The 23,684-nt window shown below is 51.8% G+C and overlaps 5 protein-coding genes across 5 annotated transcripts; all 5 read left to right on the plus strand.

Moving 5' to 3' along the window:
• Positions 1–766: 766 nt before the first annotated feature.
• Positions 767–1,538, plus strand: MYCTH_73162 (uncharacterized protein). Its single transcript, XM_003665668.1, has 3 exons — positions 767–788; positions 851–1,057; positions 1,105–1,538. Exons 2-3 carry the CDS (start codon positions 934–936, stop codon positions 1,248–1,250), a joined length of 270 nt encoding a protein of 89 aa, XP_003665716.1. The 5' UTR covers positions 767–788; positions 851–933; the 3' UTR covers positions 1,251–1,538.
• A 9,332-nt stretch (positions 1,539–10,870) lies between these two features.
• Positions 10,871–11,221, plus strand: MYCTH_2069736 (uncharacterized protein; the record flags this gene model as incomplete). The annotated part of the gene is made up of 1 exon (XM_003665669.1): positions 10,871–11,221. The coding sequence occupies one exon, from the start codon at positions 10,871–10,873 to the stop codon at positions 11,219–11,221; it is 351 nt and encodes a 116-aa protein (XP_003665717.1).
• Positions 11,222–11,259: 38 nt separating this feature from the next.
• Positions 11,260–12,447, plus strand: MYCTH_2120498 (uncharacterized protein; the record flags this gene model as incomplete). Its single annotated transcript, XM_003665670.1, has 5 exons — positions 11,260–11,469; positions 11,782–11,871; positions 11,906–12,013; positions 12,081–12,251; positions 12,292–12,447. The coding sequence occupies 5 exons, from the start codon at positions 11,260–11,262 to the stop codon at positions 12,445–12,447; spliced, it is 735 nt and encodes a 244-aa protein (XP_003665718.1).
• A 1,372-nt stretch (positions 12,448–13,819) lies between these two features.
• On the plus strand, positions 13,820–20,900 carry MYCTH_2120499 (uncharacterized protein; the record flags this gene model as incomplete). The annotated part of the gene is made up of 5 exons (XM_003665671.1): positions 13,820–14,095; positions 14,187–14,565; positions 14,672–14,947; positions 15,092–20,241; positions 20,877–20,900. 5 exons carry the CDS (start codon positions 13,820–13,822, stop codon positions 20,898–20,900), a joined length of 6,105 nt encoding a protein of 2,034 aa, XP_003665719.1.
• Positions 20,901–21,454: 554 nt separating this feature from the next.
• Positions 21,455–23,092, plus strand: MYCTH_2309694 (uncharacterized protein). The gene has a single exon (XM_003665672.1). It carries the CDS (start codon positions 21,756–21,758, stop codon positions 23,037–23,039), a length of 1,284 nt encoding a protein of 427 aa, XP_003665720.1. The 5' UTR covers positions 21,455–21,755; the 3' UTR covers positions 23,040–23,092.
• Positions 23,093–23,684: the final 592 nt, after the last annotated feature.

Here is a 23,684-nt window from a genome sequence, read left to right on the forward strand (position 1 = left end):
GCCAAAGATCCTTAGTATCCTCTCTTATAGTAGGTAATACTTATATCTAGGACCTTTTACTATATATAGTAAATATATTCCATAAGAATATACGAACGTTTACGATACCTGCTTTACTAAGTAAGACGTAGTCTAGGAAGCTTAAGTAGTAGGAAAGTAGCTTATATTTAAGGAAGGTAAGATTATACTTACATTCTAACTTATAAAGAATAACATTATTTTCTAGTATTCTAAAATATAGTAAGTAATCTAAGCTATAGTATTAAGCGCCCATCTTAAGTAATAGAGCTTCTATGTGACGAACCCAACTCAGACTTCTTCTGAAAGGGTCCAGACGGAGGTAGATTGGGCGGGACAAGCAGGCAGGTCGTCTGAGGGATTCGGTGAAGCCGAAGGGTTCACAACAACACTATAGTTGTCTCTCACAGTAATCAGCAATGCTTGGTATGAGTACTGTGATTGTGATTGTTACCACTGGTGAACTCCCAGAGTCCACCATAACGAGTGACTATCTATATGTATATATAATCCTGAGATCACTCTTCACCTAGTGATCCTTTGCCGTCTGGATCACGGCTGCGGTAGTGATCCCATAGTGTATGGATCACTTTGCCAAGCGTGATCCTTTCCTGATTGGTCCGTTCGTGCCTGCTGTCCTATTGGCCTGTCGGGGGAGGCGGCTCAGGCGGCGTCCTGCATGTATATTTCCGTGACACGATGCCCCTCCTTCAAGGCTTTCGACCCGAAAGCCCATCTTAGGCCGTTTCAAATAGCGCCAACAACCCTTGGTAAGTTGTCTCCCGTGTTTCTCTCTTTCCTCTGCATGCTGCTAACAACATGTCTCGTGTAGCAAAGCGTTCGACAAAAAGATCCGTGAAGACCGAGGAGCGCATTGCCCTGGCTGCTGCCATCAACGAGCTAGGGTTCGAAGTGATGCCTTGTTCTCATTGTTTTTCTCGCGGCCTCTGCTGCCGTATGATAGAGAGTTCTTCTCGTTGCGGCGAATGCGTTCGTCGCGGAAGGTCGTGCGACGGTTCTGGGGTTCCGGTCTCATCTTGTCCGTGTTCCCTTGTTGGTGTATTTTTCCTGTACTGACTTCCGCAGTGTCCCGCATTGTGGACGAATCAAAGCGCCTCGACCGATTAGAACAAGATGCTGAGGAGGCTCTTCGTGCCGACCGCGATTCGTTGGCAAAAGCGCAGCGTCGTCTGGACGAGTCTCTAGCTCGTTTGGACCGTATTCGTCGTTAAAAGCGATCGTTGTTGTCTCGAGGGTCGGAGATGGTTCGCCGGGGTCTTGCGTCTTTGGATGAATTAGAAGAGGTGGAACAGCAGGAATCGGGAGCGGTTCTGGGTGTGTAGCTCAATGGTGGCGTTGACGTTGTTGACTGGGGCGCCGTCTTTGATTCTGTCCCGGTTTTGCCTTTGGTCGATCCGGGTTCTGCCGGTGGAACTGTTCCAGTTTCTCAGGGCAGTTCAAATTCTTGACTGGTTCCTATGAGTTGTCTTCTGGTCCAAAATCAAGCCATTTGACCAGGTACTGCAGTTCCCCGTTGATGATGCGTGAATCCAGAATTTCTTCGACGTCCCATTCTTCCTCTTCGTCCTCTGCTTCGATGTGCATGGCAACCTTGGCGTTTTTCGGTACTGGTTCAAGAAGCGAAACATGAAAAACATCCGTCCGTAGGCGCATAGATGACGGTAACGATAGTCGGTAGTTAGATGTCGAAATTCGTTCTTTGATAACGAAGGGTCCGACCTTCTTGAAGTCCAGCTTCGTGCTTGGTCGTTTGGTTCGCAAGTTTCGTGCAATCAGGTAGACTTTGTCTCCCCTCTCTAGGCGAGGTCCCTCGAGCCTGTGTTTGTCGTAGTAGTTCTTCATTCTGGTTTTGACAAACTCGAGTTCCTTCTTGAGCTTCTCGTGCAGTGCGTGCATCTGTTCTACTTTGACTGCTGCTCTTGGCACTGTAACCTCTAGTCCTTGCCTAAGGTCTGCTTCATATCTGTAGTTCGCGAAGAACGGTGTGACTTTGGTCGTTTCCGTTGGCGTCGTGTTATAAGCGAGTTGTGCTGTTGGCAACAGCATGACCCAGTCGTCTTGCTGGTAGTTGACGTAAGAGCGGAGGTACTGCTTAACAACTTGGTTCAGTCGCTCCGTTTGTCCGTCAGTCTGTGGGTGATATGCCGTTGACAGCTTGCTGTTAACGCCCAATCGTTGCATTAACGCTTGCCAGAACTTCGACGCGAACTTGGTGTCTCTGTCGGTGATCCATTCTTGCGGCCAAGCATGCACTGATGCAACTTGCCGATAGATCACGTCTGCCAGTTGTTCAGCTGTCCATGACTCCTTGTAGGGAAAGAAGTATGCCCATTTAGTCAGGCGATCTACCATAGTAAGAATACTATCGTAGGTCACTCCTGTGGCTATGTCCTTGGATTCTGGCAGCTTCGTGATGAAGTCTATCGTGACTGAACTCCATGGTTTGTCAGCTATTGGTAGTGGCTGAAGTAGCCTATACGGCTTGTGTCGTGCCGTTTTGCTTTGATTACAGATATCGCAGTTCCGTACGACTTCCTTAACTCGTGCCGTTAACTGTGGAAAGTCGTAGTGTTTCTTGACTTGTGCGACAGTCTTTGTGACTCCTTTGTGTCCTCCGAGTTTCGACTCGTAGAGTTCTCGAATCATTCGTAGCTGTTGATCTTTGTCGTGGATATACGCTTTGCCTCGGTACCAGAGTTTCCCATCTTTTTCTTCCACTCCGTCAGGTACCACTGGTCCGGGTGCTGCTTGATACTGTGCCTCGTTGATCCTTTCTTCTCGAAAGATTGCGTAGCATTCTAGGAACGAGTCAAGTGGATCATCTTTCACGGGTGTCTGCGTTTCGTGATACAGCGTTCCGTCTATTCGTTCCTTGAACAACGGTGGTATTGTTCCCGTTCGTCCTTTCGTGTGATCCGTTCGTCGGCTTAAGATGTCCGCTCGTGCGTTCTCTTTGCCCTTCTTGTAGCGGATCTCGAAGTTGAATTCCGCGAGGAATTCTGCCCATCGTATTTGTCATCCGTTGAGCTCCTTCGTCGTCATGAAGTATCGCAGGTTCTTGTGATCCGTATACACTTGTACCGGTTCAATCGTGCCACTGAGGTATGGTCGCCATTCCTTGAAAGCTTCGACAATCGCAAGTAGTTCCTTGTCGTGGATCGGATAATTGAGACGTGGTCTATCGAGCTTCTTTGAAAAGAAGGCTATAGGATGTAGCTTCCCTTGTTCGTCTCGTTGTCCCAATTGTCCTCCGATGGCGTAGTCTGAAGCGTCCGTTTCCACCTCGAATGGCTTCTTGGGGTCTAGCAGTACTAGTACTGGATCTTTAGTAATGGCGTTACGGATCTGCGTGAATGCTTGCTCGTGTTGCTCTTCCTATTGGAATTCGGCATTCTTCTTAGTGAGTTCGTGCAAAGGTCGTGCGATCGCTCCAAAGTTCCTGATGAACATCCGGTAGAAGTTCGCAAATCCGATGAAACTTCGTACTTCCGTGACTGACGTCGGTTGTAGCCAATTCTTGATGGCTTCAACCTTTGAAGGTTCCATCCGAATTTGTCCTGGGGATATTTCGTATCCCAAAAAGACTGTCTTCCTGACATGGAATTCGCTTTTTTCCTTGTTGACTAATAGCTTGTACGCGTGCAGCGCGTCCAGCACTGCTTTCACGTGCTTCCGGTGTTCGTCCATCGTCTTGGAGAAGATAAGTATGTCGTCGAGATAACATACCGCAAATTTGTCGAGAAAGGGTCGGATAGCTTGATCAATCAGGGCTTGGAACGTTGCCGGCGCGTTCGTAAGTCCGAATGGCATGACGAGGTACTCGTAGTGGCCATAGGGTGTCCTAAAGGCCGTTTTCCACTCGTCGCCTTCTTTGATCCGTATGTGGTTGTAGGCCGATGGCAAGTCAAGACGCGTAAAATATTGGGCTCCTGCCAACTGATCTCGGAGCCGTGAGATCAGTGGTAACGGGTATCGGTTTTTCACGGTCTGTTCGTTGAGTTGCCGATAGTCGACGTATAACCGTAGCTTTCCATCTTTCTTAGGCACAAACAGGATTAGGTAGCCTGCTAGCAATGTCGACGGGCGGATATGTCCTCTTCGAAGGTTCTCCTCCAAATATCGCTTAAGTTCTTCGTTCTATGTCTGGCTCGTGTAGTAAATCTTGAAGAACTTTAGTCGTGCTCCTTCCTTGAGCTTGATCTCGTGATCCCATAGGCCGTGTTCTAGTAATCCTTCCAGATGCTTCGGTTCGAATGCTAGGTGTCCTTCGTATTCCTTCGGTACTTCCCCAGTCTTGTCTCGTCTCTCGGTTTTCTGATAGTATACAAACTTAGTTCCGTCTATGGCGATGCTAGCGATTTCTCCTGTCTCAACCCACTGCTCTAGTTGCAGTACTCTACATTCGTCAACGGAGAGAACAGCTATCGGCGGTTTAGCTCGTTCCTCCTGTCGCGATATCGATGTCGTTGTGCCGCCTCTTCCAGAGTCTGTAGTGGTCTGCCTGCCACTGTCCGTCTCTTGCGGTGGATCCGTAGGACATGCCTTTCTCTGAGCATCGTCCGCTCGCGATCCTTGCGCGCTCCCCATCTCGCTGGTCGAATACGACTCCGTTCGGGGTCGCAGGTGGCCACCATTCTTCTAGCTGATGTCCGGGTCGTAATCTTCATGCCATGGTAACCCCAATATTATGTCTTTGTCGTTACCTATGTCCACGATGCTAAATACGACTGCTGTGGTCTTCCCTGCCATAGTGATGTCGATCGGTTCGGTCTCTCTGCGTACCCATTATGTCGGAAATGGCCCTTTGACTATGCCATGCTTCCGCTTCATTCTCCAGGGTATCCGCAGCTGATTCACAAGTGTCGGCGAAATCAGATTCATCTCTGCTTCACTGTCCACTAGTGCGAGCATTTCGTGCTGTTTCCACTGTGCTGTTATCCACAATCGCTTGTCTTGCCGCCGTCGTCCAAAGATTGCGGCGATTTCCCATGTTTCTGCCGGGAGGTCTCGGTATGGTGGTCTCTTACGCCAGTTCCTCCTGTACTGCGTTACCACTCGCCGCTGTGCGGGCGTTAATGGTTTCCGGGCCCCTCGAAGGGCCCTGACCCGTTTCCCAGGTCAGTGCTAACCTCTCTGGTTGTTCGGCTGATAGCGGCTTCGTCGATCGTGCTTATCTCTGTGAGCCATTGAGTGCTTACGGCTTCCCACCATTGGGCTCGTTCTGCTTTCTGTCGTGCGTGCCATAGCTTCGTCTGAAGCTCCCGAATTTGCAATTTCTTTTCTTCCGCGTGATAGAGGCAATCGTTGCTCCAGCACGAGTCCCATGTGTCTCGTCCGGTTCCGCAGTGCCTAGGCCAGGCTCGTCTTAGAACTATCGTGATGCTTCCTAGATCGCGGGCTTCGATCTTCCAGAGCAATTCGGCCGCTCTGTTTCGTTCGTCTCTTCCGCGATTCGCGCGCATGAACTAGTATTCTGGGTTCCGCACGTCGTTGCTGAGTTGCTGATCGTCAAGATGCTCGGCATAGCTATCGGGCCCATCATATGTCACAGGCTGTTCTCCTTTGATGGCTTCCACGATACGTCGGAGTTCCCTTATTTCGTCCTTCATCTCATCGCTCTGCTAGGCGAGTCGAGTCAAGCGCCTATCCCGTTCGCGCAGTTCCGTGTTGAGTCGGAAAACTTCGTTGCGGTACCATTCGATTCGTTCCTGGAGGAATAGAGCATTGGGTCCGGGTCTTTCGATTCCTTGGGTGTCGGTTGTCTACGATCCATCCCGCCTCTGCGTGACTGTAAAACCCCACTGACTCAAGGCTGGGAGAATCGAAATTAGTGGTACGTATTCTCCTGCCGTGTCCCATTCGGCAAGACCTGTCTCTGGGTCCATAGTGACCAGTTCGGAGTACGGTGCTTGTTCGTCTTCACCGTTGCCGTCGTGTCCGAGACTGTCCGTGTCACTGCCCTTGTCTTCGTAGCTCGTGGCCGCTACTTCGATGACGTCCTTGGTGGTTTCGTCGATGTCCGCGATTTCTTTTCCAGGGACTAGCTTCCACTCTTTCTTCGGGCTTCGGCATTCTCGCTTATAGTGCCCTTTCTTTCCGCAGTTGTAGCAGATGACATTAGACTTGTCTTGGGTCGTCTTCTTCCGGTCCTGCTTCTGCGCTACGTCCACATCCATGGCTCCGGGGTACGTCCCGTACGAGGTACTGACGTACGCTCGCTTTTTCTTGTCGTTGGCCTTAACCATGGTTCCGTTCATTCGACCTCGTTTCTGCTGCTCTCGTGCGTAGAGTCGATCATCGATCCTGATGGCCTACGCGATGTATTTATCTAGAGTCTCAGGCCGATCGTACTTATATAGCTCGTCCTTGACCTTTTCCTTCAGGCCATTGTAGAACAATTGCATTAACGCCTCGTCGTTAAGCTAAGACTTGAGCATGTCCTATCTAAACTGTGCGGCATAGGAGGCTGCTGACTTGGTCTGTCGGAGATTGGCGAGTCTTTCTTGCGCATGAATCTTCTCGTCTTTGTCGCCAAAAACTTTCCGAAGCTCTTCTTCGAATCGGTCGTAAGATCGGAAGACTGCCTGCGTAAACGCGTCTCGGTCATCTTCGTCTTCCTTAGTGAGATAGTCGTTCCACGTAGGCTCGAACCATCTGAGTGCCTTGCCCTCTAGTCTTGTAGCTACGTAGAGGACTTTGGCTTTGTCGTCCGGAAACTTGTCGTTATTGAGCCAGAAGTAGGATCGGAGGTTTGTCAGGAATCCTGCGAGATCCTCCTTGGTTCCTCCGTATTTGCCAGGTAGTTCGATCTTGATACGCTTCGCTTTGGCGCCCTCGAGTGCCTCAATTTTGGCGTAGGCCTCGTTGACCAACTTCTATAAGTACTTCTCGCGGTTCTCGAGTTCCTTGATTCGAGCTTGAGCAGCCTTGTCTCTCTGGTCCAACTCCTGGATCCGCTGCTAGAGTTGACCAAGCTAGGCGAGCAGTTGTTCGGCCGTGACGTCGGTAGCCATGTCGGTGTCGAGGTCGAAGTCACCTCCGTTCTGAACCATGACAGAACAAAGGGAGTGGTAACAACGTGTGACGAACCCAACTCAGACTTCTTCTGAAAGGGTCCAGACGGAGGTGGATTGGGCGGGACAAGCAGGCAGGTCGTCTGAGGGATTCGGTGAAGCCGAAGGGTTCACAACAACACTATAGTTGTCTCTCACAGTAATCAGCAATGCTTGGTATGAGTACTGTGATTGTGATTGTTACCACTGGTGAACTCCCAGAGTCCACCATAACGAGTGACTATCTACATGTATATATAATCCTGAGATCACTCTTCACCTAGTGATCCTTTGCCGTCTGGATCACGGCTGCGGTAGTGATCCCATAGTGTATGGATCACTTTGCCAAGCGTGATCCTTTCCTGATTGGTCCGTTCGTGCCTGCTGTCCTATTGGCCTGTCGGGGGAGGCGGCTCAGGCGGCGTCCTGCATGCATATTTCCGTGACATTCTAAGATAATATTAATATAGAATCCTTTGACAATAATAATATTCTTAAGCGTTAGGCTCTTAGTATATAGTCTATATGGTCTATCTAAAACGTTCTTAATTACCTAAGTACCCCTCCTACTAATAGGAAAGGTTATCGTACCCGTTTTAATAAACTTAGGATCTTCTACCTTAACGAATATCCTAGGTAAAAGGAACTTCTTATCGTTAACTAAGTAGGTTATACCGTATAAGTCTAGTAAAGTACTTTCCGAAAAAGGATAACGTTATAGAGCGACTATATTAAACGCCCTATAGTAAGTTAAGAGCTTACTAAGTAGTTAAAGACTAATAATTAATATATTAAGAGAACTAAGGTATCCTACCCCTAATTACCTAGAATAGGATAACTCCCCTTACTTAGTAATAAATTAACTTTTCAGTCTAGCTTACTTTGGCTTATTAAGCTCTTAGCAAATCCTCTTATACTTCTTATTAGAAAGGTATAAGTATTACTTATTACTATAGATAGCTTACTTAAGTATATAACAGTTTACTAGATCCTATAGATATCTTAGATACTTATAGGGATATTCTATATTATATTACTAACCGCTATAAAAGTCTCTATACAAGTCTCTACCTCTCTCCTTACTACTCTTCTAAGCTATAGGAAGTATTAGTGTATAAGTTATCAAGAAGATTCTATACTTCCGAGAGACTCTAGGTTATATATCATTATTAATTAGGATCTTGGCCATTGTAACAAAGGTACTAAGCTCCGGAAGTAGCTATCCTATACCATTAGCAAGCTCGATTTCTATCCTCTTATTCGCTACCTAGGTTAGTAGGATACATATAACGATAGTATTAAGAAAGGTATAAAGTCCTTATATACCCTATACTTCTAGGATATCGTATTAGATAGCTTACTAGAAGGCGATATTAAAGTTACAAATCTAGTGCTATAGATTAATTCCTAAACGCTTAGCTATATTAAAACTAGTTATATATTATACGGTAATCATTATATAGAGCGTTACGATAGATAGTATAAGTATAAAGTAAAGCGCCTAGATAATCCCCCTAATAAGGTTAATATCCTTCTTCCTATACGCTTTCGCAGCTTTATAAAGTTTAGGATCTATAATATACACTAGCTAGCGTTATAGCTATCCTATCTACTTACTAATATCTACAGTATATACCATATCTTTATAAAAGGAGTCTTATAGTTACGCAAATTTAGCTATAATAGCTATATTAGAAGGTATTAAATCTGTAGATATCGAGGGCGACAATCCTTCTTAGAGCTACTCCTAAGAAGCTAGGATAAGGTTATCTCTAGCTTGCTTACAAGTTAGGCGCTACGGAACTTCCAGATCTGGCTCGTAGTTGCCATTAGGGTCAACAAATCCCTATATACCGGCGAATTTAGCCTATAATTACAGTTCAATATACCACAAGTTCCAGGAACTAGGCCCTATAAGGCGTATAGAAGTCTTAACTAGGATCTCGGACATAATAGACGGATACGTTGTCGAAAGCGTATAGAAGCAGGGTAAGAGAGTTTGTAACCGAAGAAAGAAGCTACCACTAATATTAAAGATACGTCGGCAGAGGAGTAGTCAAGGCGCCAGGCTTATAACTGCCGAACGTAGTGATGAGCTTCCGAGAGCGTTGAAAGCAGTGTCTGTAGTGGGTGGCTGTACGAAGGAGACAGTGCCTTGTTAAACTATCTATAAAGGAGACAAAACGACTAATATTTATAGACAAAGGAACTGGCTAATGCGTTGGCAACGACGCCTTATACGCTGTGGCACGTATGTGGCTAATACTCTTAGAAGCTCCATAGCTTCTGACAAGCCAACACTAAAGGGAGGGTGGGGTCTTGGAGAGGTGAAGGGTTGGCAACAGGCACTTGAAGAGGGAAGTAGAAGGAGTTGAATTTGCAGGTATAGCCACGTTTCTGGTATTCTACACGGAGTCTTGGTCCGGCACGAATTATTTGGAGCTCGGGGCAGCTAGCTTCCGATAGCTAGCTAAAGGGCGTAGTAGGTATAGATAATTCAGGGTCACCTGACAATGCCCTGGCTTATGTCCGACTCAGGTACCTAACATGATAGGTCAGTTGTGATGGGCAAGAGACTACTAGCTGATGCCGTTGCCAGCCGACGTTATCTCAGCTGGTTTGACCGACAGCTGCATTGTGTCTTGTTCTCCATCATTATCTCCTGTTAGCCGATGCCATCCGGAATCCGAATCCATTGGAGGAAGCACCTGGTGAATGCCAAGCACTACGGCTGGGGCGGCGGAATGGTCTCTGCTGCGGAGATATTGCGGAAGCGCCGCCGCAAGCCGTCCGGTGCGCTCGAGCACTGAGCACTCCGTTGGTCGAAACTACATACTGCCAAAAGGAAATTGCAACTAGGAGAGAGTAAACTGATGGTAGCATCAAGGAATGCAGTTTGTTAGCCGGGTATACACGTGTGTATAATTATACTACAATTCTTATAGGTTCACTTCTATTTTTGTCTGTTTTTCTTTTTTCCCTTTTCCTTTATGATATAGAGGCAATTATATATGTTTACCAAACCTGACATCTACTAACATGCACATATTGTTATGCGCTGTTAAGATCGAGATGGGACGAGTATATTCATCTGCACACTACTACGTAGCGTTTGAGAAACAAAGTCTTCATGCGGCCACAATTAGTGTGAAGCATTTAGAGCCACTCCTTAAACCACGCCACAGCTGCCCTGCTTGCCCTCTCCAGGCTTTTCATCTCTGCCTCGTTCTCCCGATTCCTCTAATGGCAAATCCATGCTCCAGGCCCAACTTGGGAATCTCCAAGACGGCGAACATCCTCACCTCCTCAGTAAACTAGGGGTCCTTTTCCGGTGCCAAGACTTGCACAAAGGGCGAGCTTCTCGCTTCTTTTCTGCTTGGCAGCCGGTAGGATGCGGAAAAGCGAACTATCTTCGTATACTGCAACTGCTACGATGGTGTTGGTGGAAGAAGGAAGTGAAGGCTGACTGGGGCCACCCTGCAGGAAGATGTGGGTGGCTGCAACCCTAGTGGGGCCCGGACCATCACACAGCCGGACCCCGCTAAGGTCCTGCTGGACCCTCCTCCGGCTTCCTCCGGCCCGGTCCCGCCAAGGCCCGCTTGCCCCGGGCCTGGCCAACTTAGCTCCGGCTCCCCACGTACGAAGTACTACTCCGAGAGTTTCAAAGAGACCTTGGGTTTGGTTCGGTGACTGCTAGTCCAGAATGCTCGTTCCCGCTTCGCTTTCATTCCTCATTCGCCCGAATTCATTTTTCAACCGCCAAGCAGTACACCGTCCCGATGGAGATCCCGTCCACGCAGAGAGCAGCCTTGGTTGAGAAGACGGGCGGCCCGGAGGTTCTGGAACATCGAAGTGACCATGCCGTACCTCAACCGAAAGAAGGCCAAGTGCTAGTCAGGAACGAAATTGCGGGCATCAACTACATCGATACCTACTTCCGCACAGGCTTGTATCCGTCACCGAAACCTGAGGTTTTGGGCCGGGAAGCAGCGGGTGTCGTCGTAACCCTAGGTCCTGGCACAGACAAGTACAACCTCAAGGTTGGTGACAGGGTCATCTGGCTAACCAATGCCGGATATCTCCGCTCTGACATTGACCTTAACAACGGACTTCTATCGCGAGCACACTAGCAACTAAGGCAAACCTACACACTTTCGCGAGCAACACTATGGCCACGAAGGACACGACTAGTACAAAGGAGCAGTATTATGCTGCGCTAGCGTCTAACAATGTCTCTCCCCTCTGGACCGTACTTAGTAAGATGGTTCCGCCACGCGTAAACCCGACAGCACAGGTTACTTCATGGCCGTACGAATCCATTTGTTCGCTGCTAATGGATTCGGGGACACTGATAACGGCGGAGGAAGCCGAGCGTCAAGTCTTGATGCTTCTTACAGGATTCAGGCACTCGGAGGCCAGACTTGGCCGACCCACCCCCAGGGATGACGGACCAGGGTTCAAGATGTATTTAGAGAGCTTCTATCAGTGCCTCCGGCACTAGAGAATAATCAACCATCATCATCACCACTTCTGAGGCTCATACGAGAGTTCCAGCAGTGCCTGCCACAGCGCTCCCACTGCTGTGGTTGTCCCGATTGCAGCACACCCTGCCGTGCTGTAGCAATGCTCGTGAATCCAACGCTCGGTGCTCGCTCCCTACACTACGGACTCCATCTATGCCGTGCTGCAGCTCATCTTGCCAGGCCAAACGGCACCCGCACACCGGCACGTCGCTTTAGTGCTGCGTTTCATTGTTGAGGGGTCGCGTGGCTTCACGGCCGTCGAGGGCCAAAAGCTGATGATGGAAGGGGGAGGGGGTGATCCTGACGCCGAGCTGGCACTGGCACGACCACGGCAGCGAGGGGATGGGCCCAATGGTGTGGCTTGATGGGCTGGACCTACCGGTGTACCGTTTCTTGCCCGTCAAATTTGCCGACAACTAACGCTGAAGCGAGGTATCCCAGCACCCTGGCTGAAAACAGCAGCTAGAAGTTTCCCTGGGCTCAGACGGCAGCCGCGCTGGATGCCAATCCGGCAGAGATGTACGCGCGGTACGAATATCGATTGGAGAACGGAGCCTATCTGTCCCAGGCCATTGGGGCTCGGGAGGAGCGCGTAGCTGCGGGAACCACGACAAGGTCAATCTTACAAAGGAGAGTGGTATTATTCTATCATTGTCGGCTTTGGCGGGGTGAAACAGCAAGTGCGGTGGAAGGCAAGAGACACGTTCAGCGTGCCGGCTTGGAGTGCTGTGTCCCACAGGTATACCTTGGAGGAAGGGAATGCCTACTTGTTCGCCGTCAACGATATGCCTATGATAGAAGCACTGGGGCTGTATAGACAAGAGGTTGTGTAAATGTAGGAACTCGGCAATCCTTTGCAGATGAGCTGTGATGTCGTGCTTGTTTTGTTCAGGCCAATTGATTCCTAAGATGCGTGTAATGCTACACCGTACAGCTCCTGATATACAAAGACACCGACATCCTTTGGGAGATAATTAGACCTGCTTATTTGTACGCCACCAGCGGCCTACTAGACACGCATATTTGCTGACGTCAGGACCTGGGAAGTCGACGCGCAAGCAAGTGGCATGGAACCCGCACTCCAGAGTAATAGACGCTGTAGCTCTCGCCTATTGGTAGGCGTATTGTTCAGGGGGTTATTCCAGAAGGAGAACAGAAGTATGCTGTTGCGTTCTGCAACTTGGGGTCTGTCTGGTCACTCAATCAGCAGGGTGTGTGCACTGTACAAATACTGTATTGAGGTAATCCGGACATACATTCGCAAAATTGATTGGACGTGAATTGATACTCCATAATTAGTTGTTTGCTTTACAAGGACTCAACCTCTCCCAGTCGGGGATCCAGGAAAGTAATGAAGCATTAAATTAGCTCATAGAATTATGACAATAAGGCAATCTAAAGACCTGAAGAGCTGGTTGACTGCATCAACCGTCAATGATCGTGCTCAGATTCTGTTGAAACTTCTAACATGTCTAGGGTTCGCCCTCTTCCCAACCTTCAACCCTCAAGCTCTTGCTAGGTAAGGATATATCTACTATAACAACCTGAATTCCCTTATATCCTGCTACGTCGATGATCATAACGTTCGGCTTGATCGGGAGATTTTACTTGAGTCAGGTATAATCGGGCCGGTCTAAGCCTAGTCATTCTTTCTAGGCAACGTCGAGTCGATCAAGTGTCAATGGCAACCGCGATTTTTGGGTTGTCAGATCTTATCCCAGTACACTGTAATGTTTGCTTAGGGATCGTATATCATCCTGATGGAACAGTTACCTACTCCTTATAAGCCTTTCTTTCACTTTGACGTCACGTGAAGACAAACTACGTTTACCCAAGCAAACACCCCTAGGGACCAACTCGTATATAATAGTTAACAACCACGGTAGGAGAAACCAAGTATCGAAATCTTCCCGTTCGAACCTTCTCTCCCGACGATGAACCTATGTCTACAGTAGAGGCACCCTTTTCTATCGAGATTAAACCTTGATCTTGAATCCCAAACTCATAACAATGGCCCCAAGCGCTCTCATCTCAAAAGCGCCGGGATTGGGCCACCCCTACGCACTTGGCGAGCGAGGGACGGCTTCTCGACAAGTCATGGCATTGGGAGAGGGCCACACAATGCTGTCGAACGGTGCGTTGCAGCACGCGTTAGGGACAGACTCGAGTCACGCCTCCACCAGCCACCGGTCGAGCATCGCCAACATGGTGCTCACCCTGAAGCAGTTCAGCGGAAACGTGCTTGGCTCGAGCGTGTCCTCTCAGCTCCTCAACGCCACATATGACTCAATCCGTAACTGGATCAAGAATCAGAGGATGACCCACCTGCCCCCGGAGGGCAGCGACTACGACAAGGTGCTGGCCTGGGCCCAGCTCTTTATCGAGCGTCTTCACTCGTTCGACACGGCCATCAGGGAGCTTGACAGACAAAGCACCATGGCCGCCCAGGTAGCATATGGTTACTGTTTCATCTTGCTCGAGGTGTGTCTGTCCTGGAAATTTGCTTCGGGTTGCTGTGCCAATCCTTGTAGATTATAATTAGATGACTGACTCCGCGTCACCATGTAATTAGCTAGGCAAGGAAAACTCCCAGGCCCTCATGAGGGCGTTCCGATTTTTCTACACCATATCTATGCCTATGGTCAACCTCCTGGAGCGTACTGAGCTCTTCAACGTATCGAAGGAAATCCAGGAGCAGCTCATCCTCGCCCTGTCGGATCTGGTAGGTTTGGTCGGCAGCGTAGCGACGCATTTTCGCAATACTATCGAGGATGCTATAAGCAAGCCCGATGCTTCAAGCAAGCTCGATACTTCAAGCACGCCCATCTCTTCTTTCAACCTTTATAGCACTTTCTCGGAACAAATTAGAACGTTTAGGGTACGCTGCGAGAGAATAGGCGAGATCATGTGGCGATATCAGCTGGTAATGGCAAAGTTGGATGCCGAAGCCGGTAGGTTTGCTGTCTTGTCCTCGCCTTATGCTTCCAGTCCCAAAGCGTTCGCTTTTGTCACACACCTGGAAACGGTCCGGCTAACCAGAGTGTCTGCTATTAATAGTTTCGGATGCCGAGCTGGTCAAACGTTGGCTTGCTCCTGAGGATCGCGTTCTAACCAGCGTCGCCGACAGACGTTCATTGTTGGCTCATGACCGAGAGGAACTAACCTGTCTTTGGATCGCTCCCCATCTGACCAGGTTTCTGAAAGGCGAGAATAAGATCCTATCCATCAGCGGCAGGCCGGGGTCCGGAAAGAGCGTTCTATCCTCCGTCATAGTGGAGTACCTTCAGCGGCCCATATTGGGCGTTAACTATGACGCGTTGTACATCCCTATAAGTAAGTCTGCTCGCAGGCTGCTCCTTCTTCTTTGTGCCTTTCGGTCGGTCATGCTCGCGGTCTTCTATTCTAGTTAAGGACCGCTTGAAGCGGGGCCATTTGGTCGAGCACAAGCAGCTGACACAGTTGGATGTACGTCCTCAGGCAAGAGGATTCCCGTCGAAGCCTCGGCTCGGGCTGTCGCCAAAAGCGTTCTGGGTCAGCTGTTTGAGAAGCGCATTGGCAACGTCAAGCTCCTCCAGATACTCTGCGATGCCCATGACCAGAGTAAGCACGCCTCCACGTATGAGGAATACGACCAAATCATGTGGATGGCCGTGGAGCGGGCACTCGCGACGGCTCTGCCCGGCGCCCGAGAGCTCGTTCTGGTCGTTAGTGGGATTGATGAGGCCTCATGCGACGAAGCCGCCTTGTTTGGGCGGCTCGCAAAGGCCACGGCAAATGGCACCAATGTGCGGCTCATTACCCTCGGCCGGGAGGCGCACTCGCCGGCCGACGGTCTCATGAGCATCCATATGAGTGAGGATCTGATCTTAGACGACATCATGGCCGTCATCCGGAACGACTTCGACGTGGACAGCGAATTTTCGCAAATGTCCGAATTCGAGCAAGAGTCTATCGTAACGCGGCTCGCCGAGTCTTCGACTGGCTCGTTCATCTGGGCGAAGCTGGCCACCAAGCGCTTGCGTCGCGCAGTCGGCCTCGAAAAGTTGCGCGAGGCTATTGAGGAAGTGGTCACGAAAAAGCCGACCATCAAGGATTTCGTCATTCGCGAGGTCCGGTCCCCCAATGTGAGAGACGAGGCGAGGCATATGCTCGTGTGGCTTGCCATCGCAAATCGTCCGCTGTCGCTGAAGGAGCTCGCGATCCTGGCTCAAATCGACGTCGGCAACGGTACCATCTCGAACCGGCACATCGATGTGCTGTCGACGATGAAGCATGTCCAGGGGCTTGTGTTCGTCCAAGACGGTCTGATGTACCTCCGGCACGGACTGGTCCGCGCCGCCCTCCTGGACATGATCGCCAAGGCAGAGCTGGCCCCTGAGATCACGGACGCGCAGGGAGACCTCGTCGCCCGTCTGCTGCTGTACATCAAGGCGAAGGTGCCGGAACAGCACAAGCCGTCCGTCACCGTCTTGAACAGCCATGAGACGGGCCAGTTGCTCGACAACAACCCCCTGCTGGACTTAGCCGTGCTCTACTGGCCCATCCACCTCACCAAGACACAAGACTTCAGGAGCGGCGGCAAGGAAGGGGCGGCTAAGGCGTTCTCCCGCGTGTTCCCTACGACCATCACGGCCTTGCTCCTCCAGGCCAGCCTATGGGAACACCGCCCTACACCGGCCCTGCTCGAGTACCAGAACACCATCACGGACATCTACCGCCAGCTCTACCGGGAAAAGAGCGCCTTGACCCTGCAGCTCCTGATCTTCCAGGCGGTCCTCCACCGTCAGGTTGGGAAGATAGATCAGGCGGCTTCCCTCTTCTTCGAGGTTGTCTTGACCGGCAACGAGTTTCTCGGCCCGGGCCATACCGTCACCATCCAGATGGCCAACAGCTACCTCGAGGTGACCGAGTCCAAGCGTACCAGCTTCGTGACCGGGATTATGGACAAGCGAGAGCAGGTCCTACTCGTCCTGGTAGAGGGCTACAAGGTGCAGTTCGGCGAGACCTCGACCCAGGCTGTCTCCATTCTGCGGCAGCTAGAGCAACATTACCGCTCCGTTCACCAAGAACAAAAGGCCCAAGAGATCAAGACAAAAATTGACAGGTCAACGGACCGCAAGAAGCCCGAGGGCGGAGACTATGTGAATCCCGACAATGGTCGAGTTCACCTGTACCATATCTGGTCAACCCCTCACGAGGACGGCCAGGCGCTGCGTCTTGAATTCGAAGAACGTGACGAGCTTCTTCTCGGCGAGTCCAAGTCGTACAACTTCGGCGACCTCCTTGAAAAGGCCGAGAAATATGCCGCCAATGGTGATGCCGAATCGGCCGAGCAGACCTACTTCACGCTGTGGCGGTGGGCGAGTGAGGAATACCGGGTGCAATACTCGGAAGTCTGGGTCGAGAGGAACCTGCAAACCCTGCTCAGCTACTCCAAGTTCCTGCACAGTCAGCATCGGACGTCCGAGGCCAAGGGGATCCTTGTGGGCGTCTGGAAGGAGTACGGTTCGTCCAAGGGCTGGAGCATCACCGAGACGTCTGCGTCGCTCCTGGTCCAGATCGCCCAAGTGATGAAGTCTGTCGACTTGTCTTTTGCGGCACTGTCCCTGTTCCAGCAGTGCGAGCACTACTACCGCGCAACGAGGCGCACAGAGACGTCGACCTACAGAGAGCTTCAGAAGAGCATCGAGACCACCTCGCGCGAGGTGCTGAAGTGGGTTAGCTCGTCAGAGAGCGTATATTCCGAATTCACGTTGGAGCAGACTGTGCTCGAGTCGCTTGGCTTTTCCAGGAGCGAGACTCAGTTGACGCTCTCGGCGACAAACAGCCTGGTCTCACTCTACATTTCCCAGCACCGCTGGCACGATGCCTCTCGTCTCCTCAAGACGGTGCTACGCAGGATTTGGCCGTCGTTGTTCTCGGCACATGCGCAAGAAGTCAAGCTGCCCCGGGAGAGCATCAAGCTGTGTCTGGACCTCGCCGGGCGCCTGGCGGATTGCTACCACGTGCGCCGCCTCTGGGGCCACGAGGAGAACATCCGGGTGCGCGTCTACTGTGTCTTGAGGGCGAGCGGCAGAGTCGACGACAAGTTGCGGGAGCGTGCCACGACCGACCTGGTCGTCTTCTACCGCCGCGCGTCCCAGACCGAGTCGCTCATCGCCCTGCGCCAGGAGATCCTGGAGGACTACACGACCTTTTACGGCGAACAGCACCCGGCCGTCATCAAGACCCTGTGGGAGCTGGCGGACCTTGCACGCCCTCGGCCAGTCTTTGTCGAGTATTACCGCAAGATCGTCCGCGCCCTTAACAAGGAAGCCGAGATTAGCACTCCGGAGGCCCTGCCGGCCGTCATTGTGGTCGCCAGGGAGCTGTGGAGCAGGGGCATGTTCTCCGACGCCCTGCCCTACTACAGGACGCTGTTCGCCACCTTCCTCAAGGCCCCCAAGACGAGCCCCAAGTTCCAGGACCAGGAGTGGGTGCTCGGGTGCTTCTCCCAGTACACCGACTGCCTGCGCAGCCTGCGGGTGAGCTTCAGTGTCCTCGAAGAGGTCACGTCTCAGTTCCTGGCGCAGTGTAAGGCCCTATACGGTGCCAAGGCTACCATCACCGTGCAGGTCACTCTGATCCTGGCCAGGCTGTACCAGGAGTCCAGGTCGCACGAGCAGAAGGCCATTGCGCTGTACGAAGAGCTCCTCCAACTGGGATCCGAGCATATCAACCGCGAAGAGATATCGGCCGACCTGAAAGTGCTGCATGACGCCCAAGTGAACGCCATCAAGTCGTCAGAGACCCGGAGCGAGGTTACGTCGTCGCAACTAGACCGCCACTCGACGGTCCTGCGTGAGCGAATCGTGTCTGTCCGCCAGAAGTACGGCTGGGCTCACGGGGAGACCCTCTCCACGTTGACGGAGCTGGTGCACACCTACAGCAGACAGGGAAAGACCGAGGCGTTGGTGAGTGAGCTCGAGCAGGCTGTCGTGAACATCATGGCGACCGAGACGTCCTCGACGCGGCTCGTCGAGGCGGCCTCGACGATCGCCTCGCACTACATGGCCGTCAACCAAGTACAGAAGGCTACAGAGCTCGTCGACCAGGTGTACTCTCAGATCCTGATCAAAGAGACGGCCGATGTCAAGAAGACGAGTCAGGTCGACCTATCGTCCCGCGGCCGCGAGAGCTTGATCTTCTTGGCCCAGTTCGAGCACAGCCTCCGTCGCAGCTCGGCCACGCTGACCGAGATCCTGGCCGACCTGACGACCCAGTACATCGAGTTTGAAAAGTTCCGCTCTCTCATCTCGTCCAGCAGCAGCTTTTTGGATGTCTCCGCATCCTCTGCGCGCCTTTACCACTCCCTGCTGGTTTCTGGCCGGGACTTCGCGGCCGCGTACGTCTTCTCACGCTTCACTCAGTGGTTCAACGACACGGAGGCCAAGCGCCTCAACCTCATGGCCAATCTTAGCACCACCCAGGTCCAGGCCTTCCTGCACAGCCTCCTCGACCACCTCGGGACGCACAAGTCCAGAGACATAGTCCGAACCGTCGGCATCATCGGCAACACCCAGGTCCTCCGGTTGCGGAAAAACGGCCGGTTCCAGGATGCCTGCGACCTGGCGGTTGCCTGTTTCCACTACATCGCGGCCCGCAAGAAATACCGCACCACCACGATGGCCAAGCTGGTGCTGACCATGGGCATGGCATTAGGGGGGCGAGAGCCGGGTGCTGCGGCGCCGTCTGCTAAGCTCAACGCCGAAAGCAGCAGACTGCTGCTCGAGACGTCGCGGACCATCCTTCAGAGTGCACTGCAGGTCCTGATCGACCTGAATGTCAACTTGGCCAAGCTCGGCATTGTGCACCTGAACCAGCTGATCGGCCTTCTCGGCGAGCAGCAGAACTGGCATGCCCTCGTTTCCCTCATGGCCAGGCTCTGGAGCAGCCGCGAGACGCAGCAGGAGTGGCCGCCCTCGGTCACCTTTGCCCTGCTCCGCCGCTACATTTTGGCCCGCTGGCTCGACGGAGACTCCAGGGGCGCCCTGCGCGCGACCGAGCATATTGTGTACAACTGCCGGCGCGTCCTCGGCCTGCGCGACCCCATCACGCTTGACATGTCGGTCCTGCTGAGCCAGCTGTACACGGAAATCGGGCAGCGCTACCAGAACCAGCCGCACGCGAGAGGTGACGAGAACGGTGCCGCCATGGCCAACCGCTACTACCGCAAGGCCGCCGCGATCCACGAGAACATCCTGCGCGTCTATAGCGACCCGGCCTATGCCAGCATGGACGACGTCGCCCTCGTGACTCACACCAACGGGTACGGCGGCGCGGTCAGTCCCAGCGGTGACGGCGACGTGAGCCCTACCCTCCAGTTCGACCTCGACCGCCTCCTGGCCCATGGACAGCATCTGCACCGCGCACAGCCCGACGCCGGCCAGGTGGTCCGGCAACACCTGCGTCTACTCAAGCTCGCGATCCAGCGCCTGGGCTCCTGGCCCAAGGATTACGCCGAGTACGAACGGCTCAGCACCGACGTGTTCCGTGAATACGGCGCCGACCTGCGGGGTGTCGAAGGCGTCGAGAGATGGGACCTCAGGGCACATGGCCGAGGCAGGGCCGAGGCGGACGATGATCTGGTGCAGCCAAAGAGCTACGCTGACGATTGGGAGTTGCCGGATGCAAGCAATGGCCACAATTCACAAGGCCAGCACAATGGACAGCAAGAGGACGTGGAAATTCATGCCCGTGGGATTTGGTGAAAAGCATGTTTTGGCCAGGCTTTTAAGCTCTGGTGACTTTCTTCCTTTCCCCTGGTTTTCTTGGCTTTTAATAATCAGATTGGGTCTCGCTATCGATCTTAACCATTCCGTACAACGGTTCTCTCCCAAAGTGCTATTTCTATGTGGCTACCTAAGGTAGTCAGTTTGTATCATTTTCTTCCCGATTTTTACTTCCCTTTACATGCACACACACAGCTATCTCTGTACAACTACCCAAAAAGTTATTCTCCGCTCTATTTAGATCTATAAGTATCCCAAAACAGATTCCTTTTTGATATGACTAGAGTTATTCAAGCTTAACAGGTAGTGCTATAGGTAAGTCAGACCCCCTAGATATAGACCGCCCCCCTAATTAGACTGCCCATTCCTATACAAACTCATACTTTTTAATCCTATATTATATATCTCATAATAGCACAATAGACTTTAATCTTTAGAAGCAGATAGTAATATAGAAAATATACTAAGAAATTACTATTTTATTTTTTTAGAATAGCTATGACAATCAGAACTAAGATCTAAAAATATTATTAATAGCTATTAAAAAATATTAAGGTTTTTTAATATCTTTAATATTTTAAATATTCATATAAGATAATAAATAATAAGAAAAACTAAACTAATTATTAAGAAACGTTTAAGGAATAATTTCCTGTTATTATTTTATATCTTGAATATCTAGTTATTGTGTTGTTAAGGGAGGATATTTTTGTATATATAACCCTGAGGGTTAAAGCTGGAGTGGTCCAATTGGGGGGGTGGTTTACATCTAGGTGGTCTGACTTACCGGACGCATGTCTCATCGGATCCGTTCTAACCGACACAGCACCAACACGCAAGGCCGCGATGGGCCTACAGGACTCCAACTAAGCGAAGAAGAGCGGAGCAAGGGGAGGACGAACGTCGTCACTTTTCAGCAGCCCCATCGTGCATGGGTTCCCATATCTGACCCATAATGAAATTACTGGCACTCATAGAGTGCACGTCCGACTAGCTGCTGCCACCATCTTTGACATCTCGGGCCCTCCCTGTCACGAAGGTCAAGCGGGGGATGATCCGGTTCAAGGAATGGGTCCCAGGTGCTGCAGCCGTCGAAGAGCATATCTCGGAGGCTGCGGCCGCAAGGGAGGGCGAATTGAAGGTGTTGTTGGTATACGAAAGGTCACTTGAGAAGGCAGTGGATGAGGGGCATTAACGCGCATGAAGGGGCAGACCCTAACACTCTACTTGCGATCTTGCCTGGTTGGCGTGACAACTGCCCGAGCGGGCATAGACCAACCGATCAACGCCGCGCGAAATGCTTGATTAGCAATCCATTGGTCGGCTCTTGCCCGTTCCATCCAATTCATAATCGTGACAAAACACACAAGATGCAACTGCGTCCCGCTGCAAACGAGCCCGAATCTCAGCCGAACTATAGCCCTGCGACGGCGCAACGGCCCTGCAGGGTCGACTTCCTCCACCCCGGCTACCCCGGAAGGGCAGTGCTTCTCTCGCTGCCCGCACTCGACGATGGCGGCATCGACTTCGACACGGCGCTGGTGGCCTGCGGCCTTGTTGCCGGCAACCGGTGGAATGATGGGTTCTTCTCATTAGACCGCAGCGGCGCCGTGAGTGTGGAGCGCCCGGATGACGGCATCCTGCGCGAGCCGCAGTACTTCTTTCACCTTCCCGGCCCGCTTAATCCTCCATACCCCACTGTGCCGCGTTTCTCACACTGGCGCTTCCCGCATAATGATTTACCACCCTTGTGGCAAAGATGGGCGGCAGATGCGGCGGCGACACGCATGGGAGGAGAGGCGGCTCGGCGCTGCGTACTCTCCAACTACGGCGACGGCCTGGAGATGGCGCACCTGGTACCGGCCGGCGAGGACAACTGGTGGCTTTCGAACCAGATGCAACAGTACTCGCCCACGCAGCTGTTCTCAACCGACCCGATTGACGGACCAGCGAACCTCCTGACGCTGCGGGCGGATCTCCATAGCGTCTTTAACGAGAGACATTTTTGTTTTGTTCCCAAGGTTGGGGAAAAGAGTGGGGGAGACGGCAGTGAGGCAGATACAGGTCGCGACGGAGCCACAGCTGAGCGGAAGCCGCCGCAGCTCGTCCTGCACGTCTTCAACTCGACGCCCAGCGGACAGCTCCCGAACCTCTGGCACAACCGCGCCGTTCACCCCATCCCCGCGACGGTGGCGGTAGAGTGTCTCTTCGCGCGTTTTGCCTGGACCATCTTAAGCCCTCGTGTCTTTGATATGTTCCTCCCCTCGACGTCTGTGCCGAGGCGCCTGCTCCTCTGGAACCGCGAGAAGGGTGAATGGGAGACTGAAGAGGCTAGTCCCGAGATGTGCAGGAAGATGTGGAAGAATGCCAGGTCTTGCTCTCCTAGGAAGAGAAGCGCACCGAGGTCTGCCGATGCCGCTGAGGAACTGCTGGCAAAGGAGAGCCCCAGGCTGTATGATAGCGGCTACTTTAGGGCAGATACCTCTGAGAACGATGGCTGCTATAATGACGAGCTCGGCCCTGCTGAGCGGCAAGAGGACCAGCCTCGGGGGCGGTCACGGAAGCGGAGGCACAGCTTCGAGGAGGAGCAAGATTGCAAGGACTCTGACCGGTCTCGACTGAGGAGAAGGATGCTGCTTTCGATACCGAGCTAGCTTTCAAGATCGTAGCGGACGGCTAGCGAGGGGATAGTGATCTGGCAGGACACGATGCAAGTCTGCGGCTGCCTGCCCAAGACCTGTCCGCACGTGGATCCCGCAATCACTGTTTGAAAGGGAGATCAGATGAATCACCATCGGCCGCATATAGGGTCAGAATGACTGGCGGAGGAGGATATAAACCGCGAGATTCATGAATCGGCAGTGTATCGCAGGATATCACGAGGTCCGGACGGTCCGCAACAAAAAAATTTATTCTCAATGCTGCACCTGCTGAATGGTTTAGCATCTTTGCTTGGAAATCTTTGATCCTAGACAGCGGACAAGATCCGCGCAGCCATGGCGGGCAATCAGAACCACCAATGTCGTTGCCTTGGGGCAGATACCCTTACTGACTGTCCCACTGCCATGCCATTCTCGACATTCGGACATCTTCCGGATTAGGCGTTAAAAGGAGGGATAGAGGTTTTTATCCGGCATATTAGGTACGGTTTCTTTTGTATATAACTAGAGAGGCTCTGGTATGCTTTGGCATAGTAGCGGAGGATTAATAATAATAATAATAAAGGTGTAGAGTTGACAAAGTAAGAGGTATGTTGTTATGTAGTAATTACGTTACAGAGGTACTTATTACCTCGTATC

The sequence above is a fragment of the Thermothelomyces thermophilus genome, chromosome 6 (genome assembly GCF_000226095.1).
Source record: "Thermothelomyces thermophilus ATCC 42464 chromosome 6, complete sequence".
In the NCBI taxonomy this organism is placed as follows: Eukaryota; Fungi; Ascomycota; class Sordariomycetes; order Sordariales; family Chaetomiaceae; genus Thermothelomyces; species Thermothelomyces thermophilus.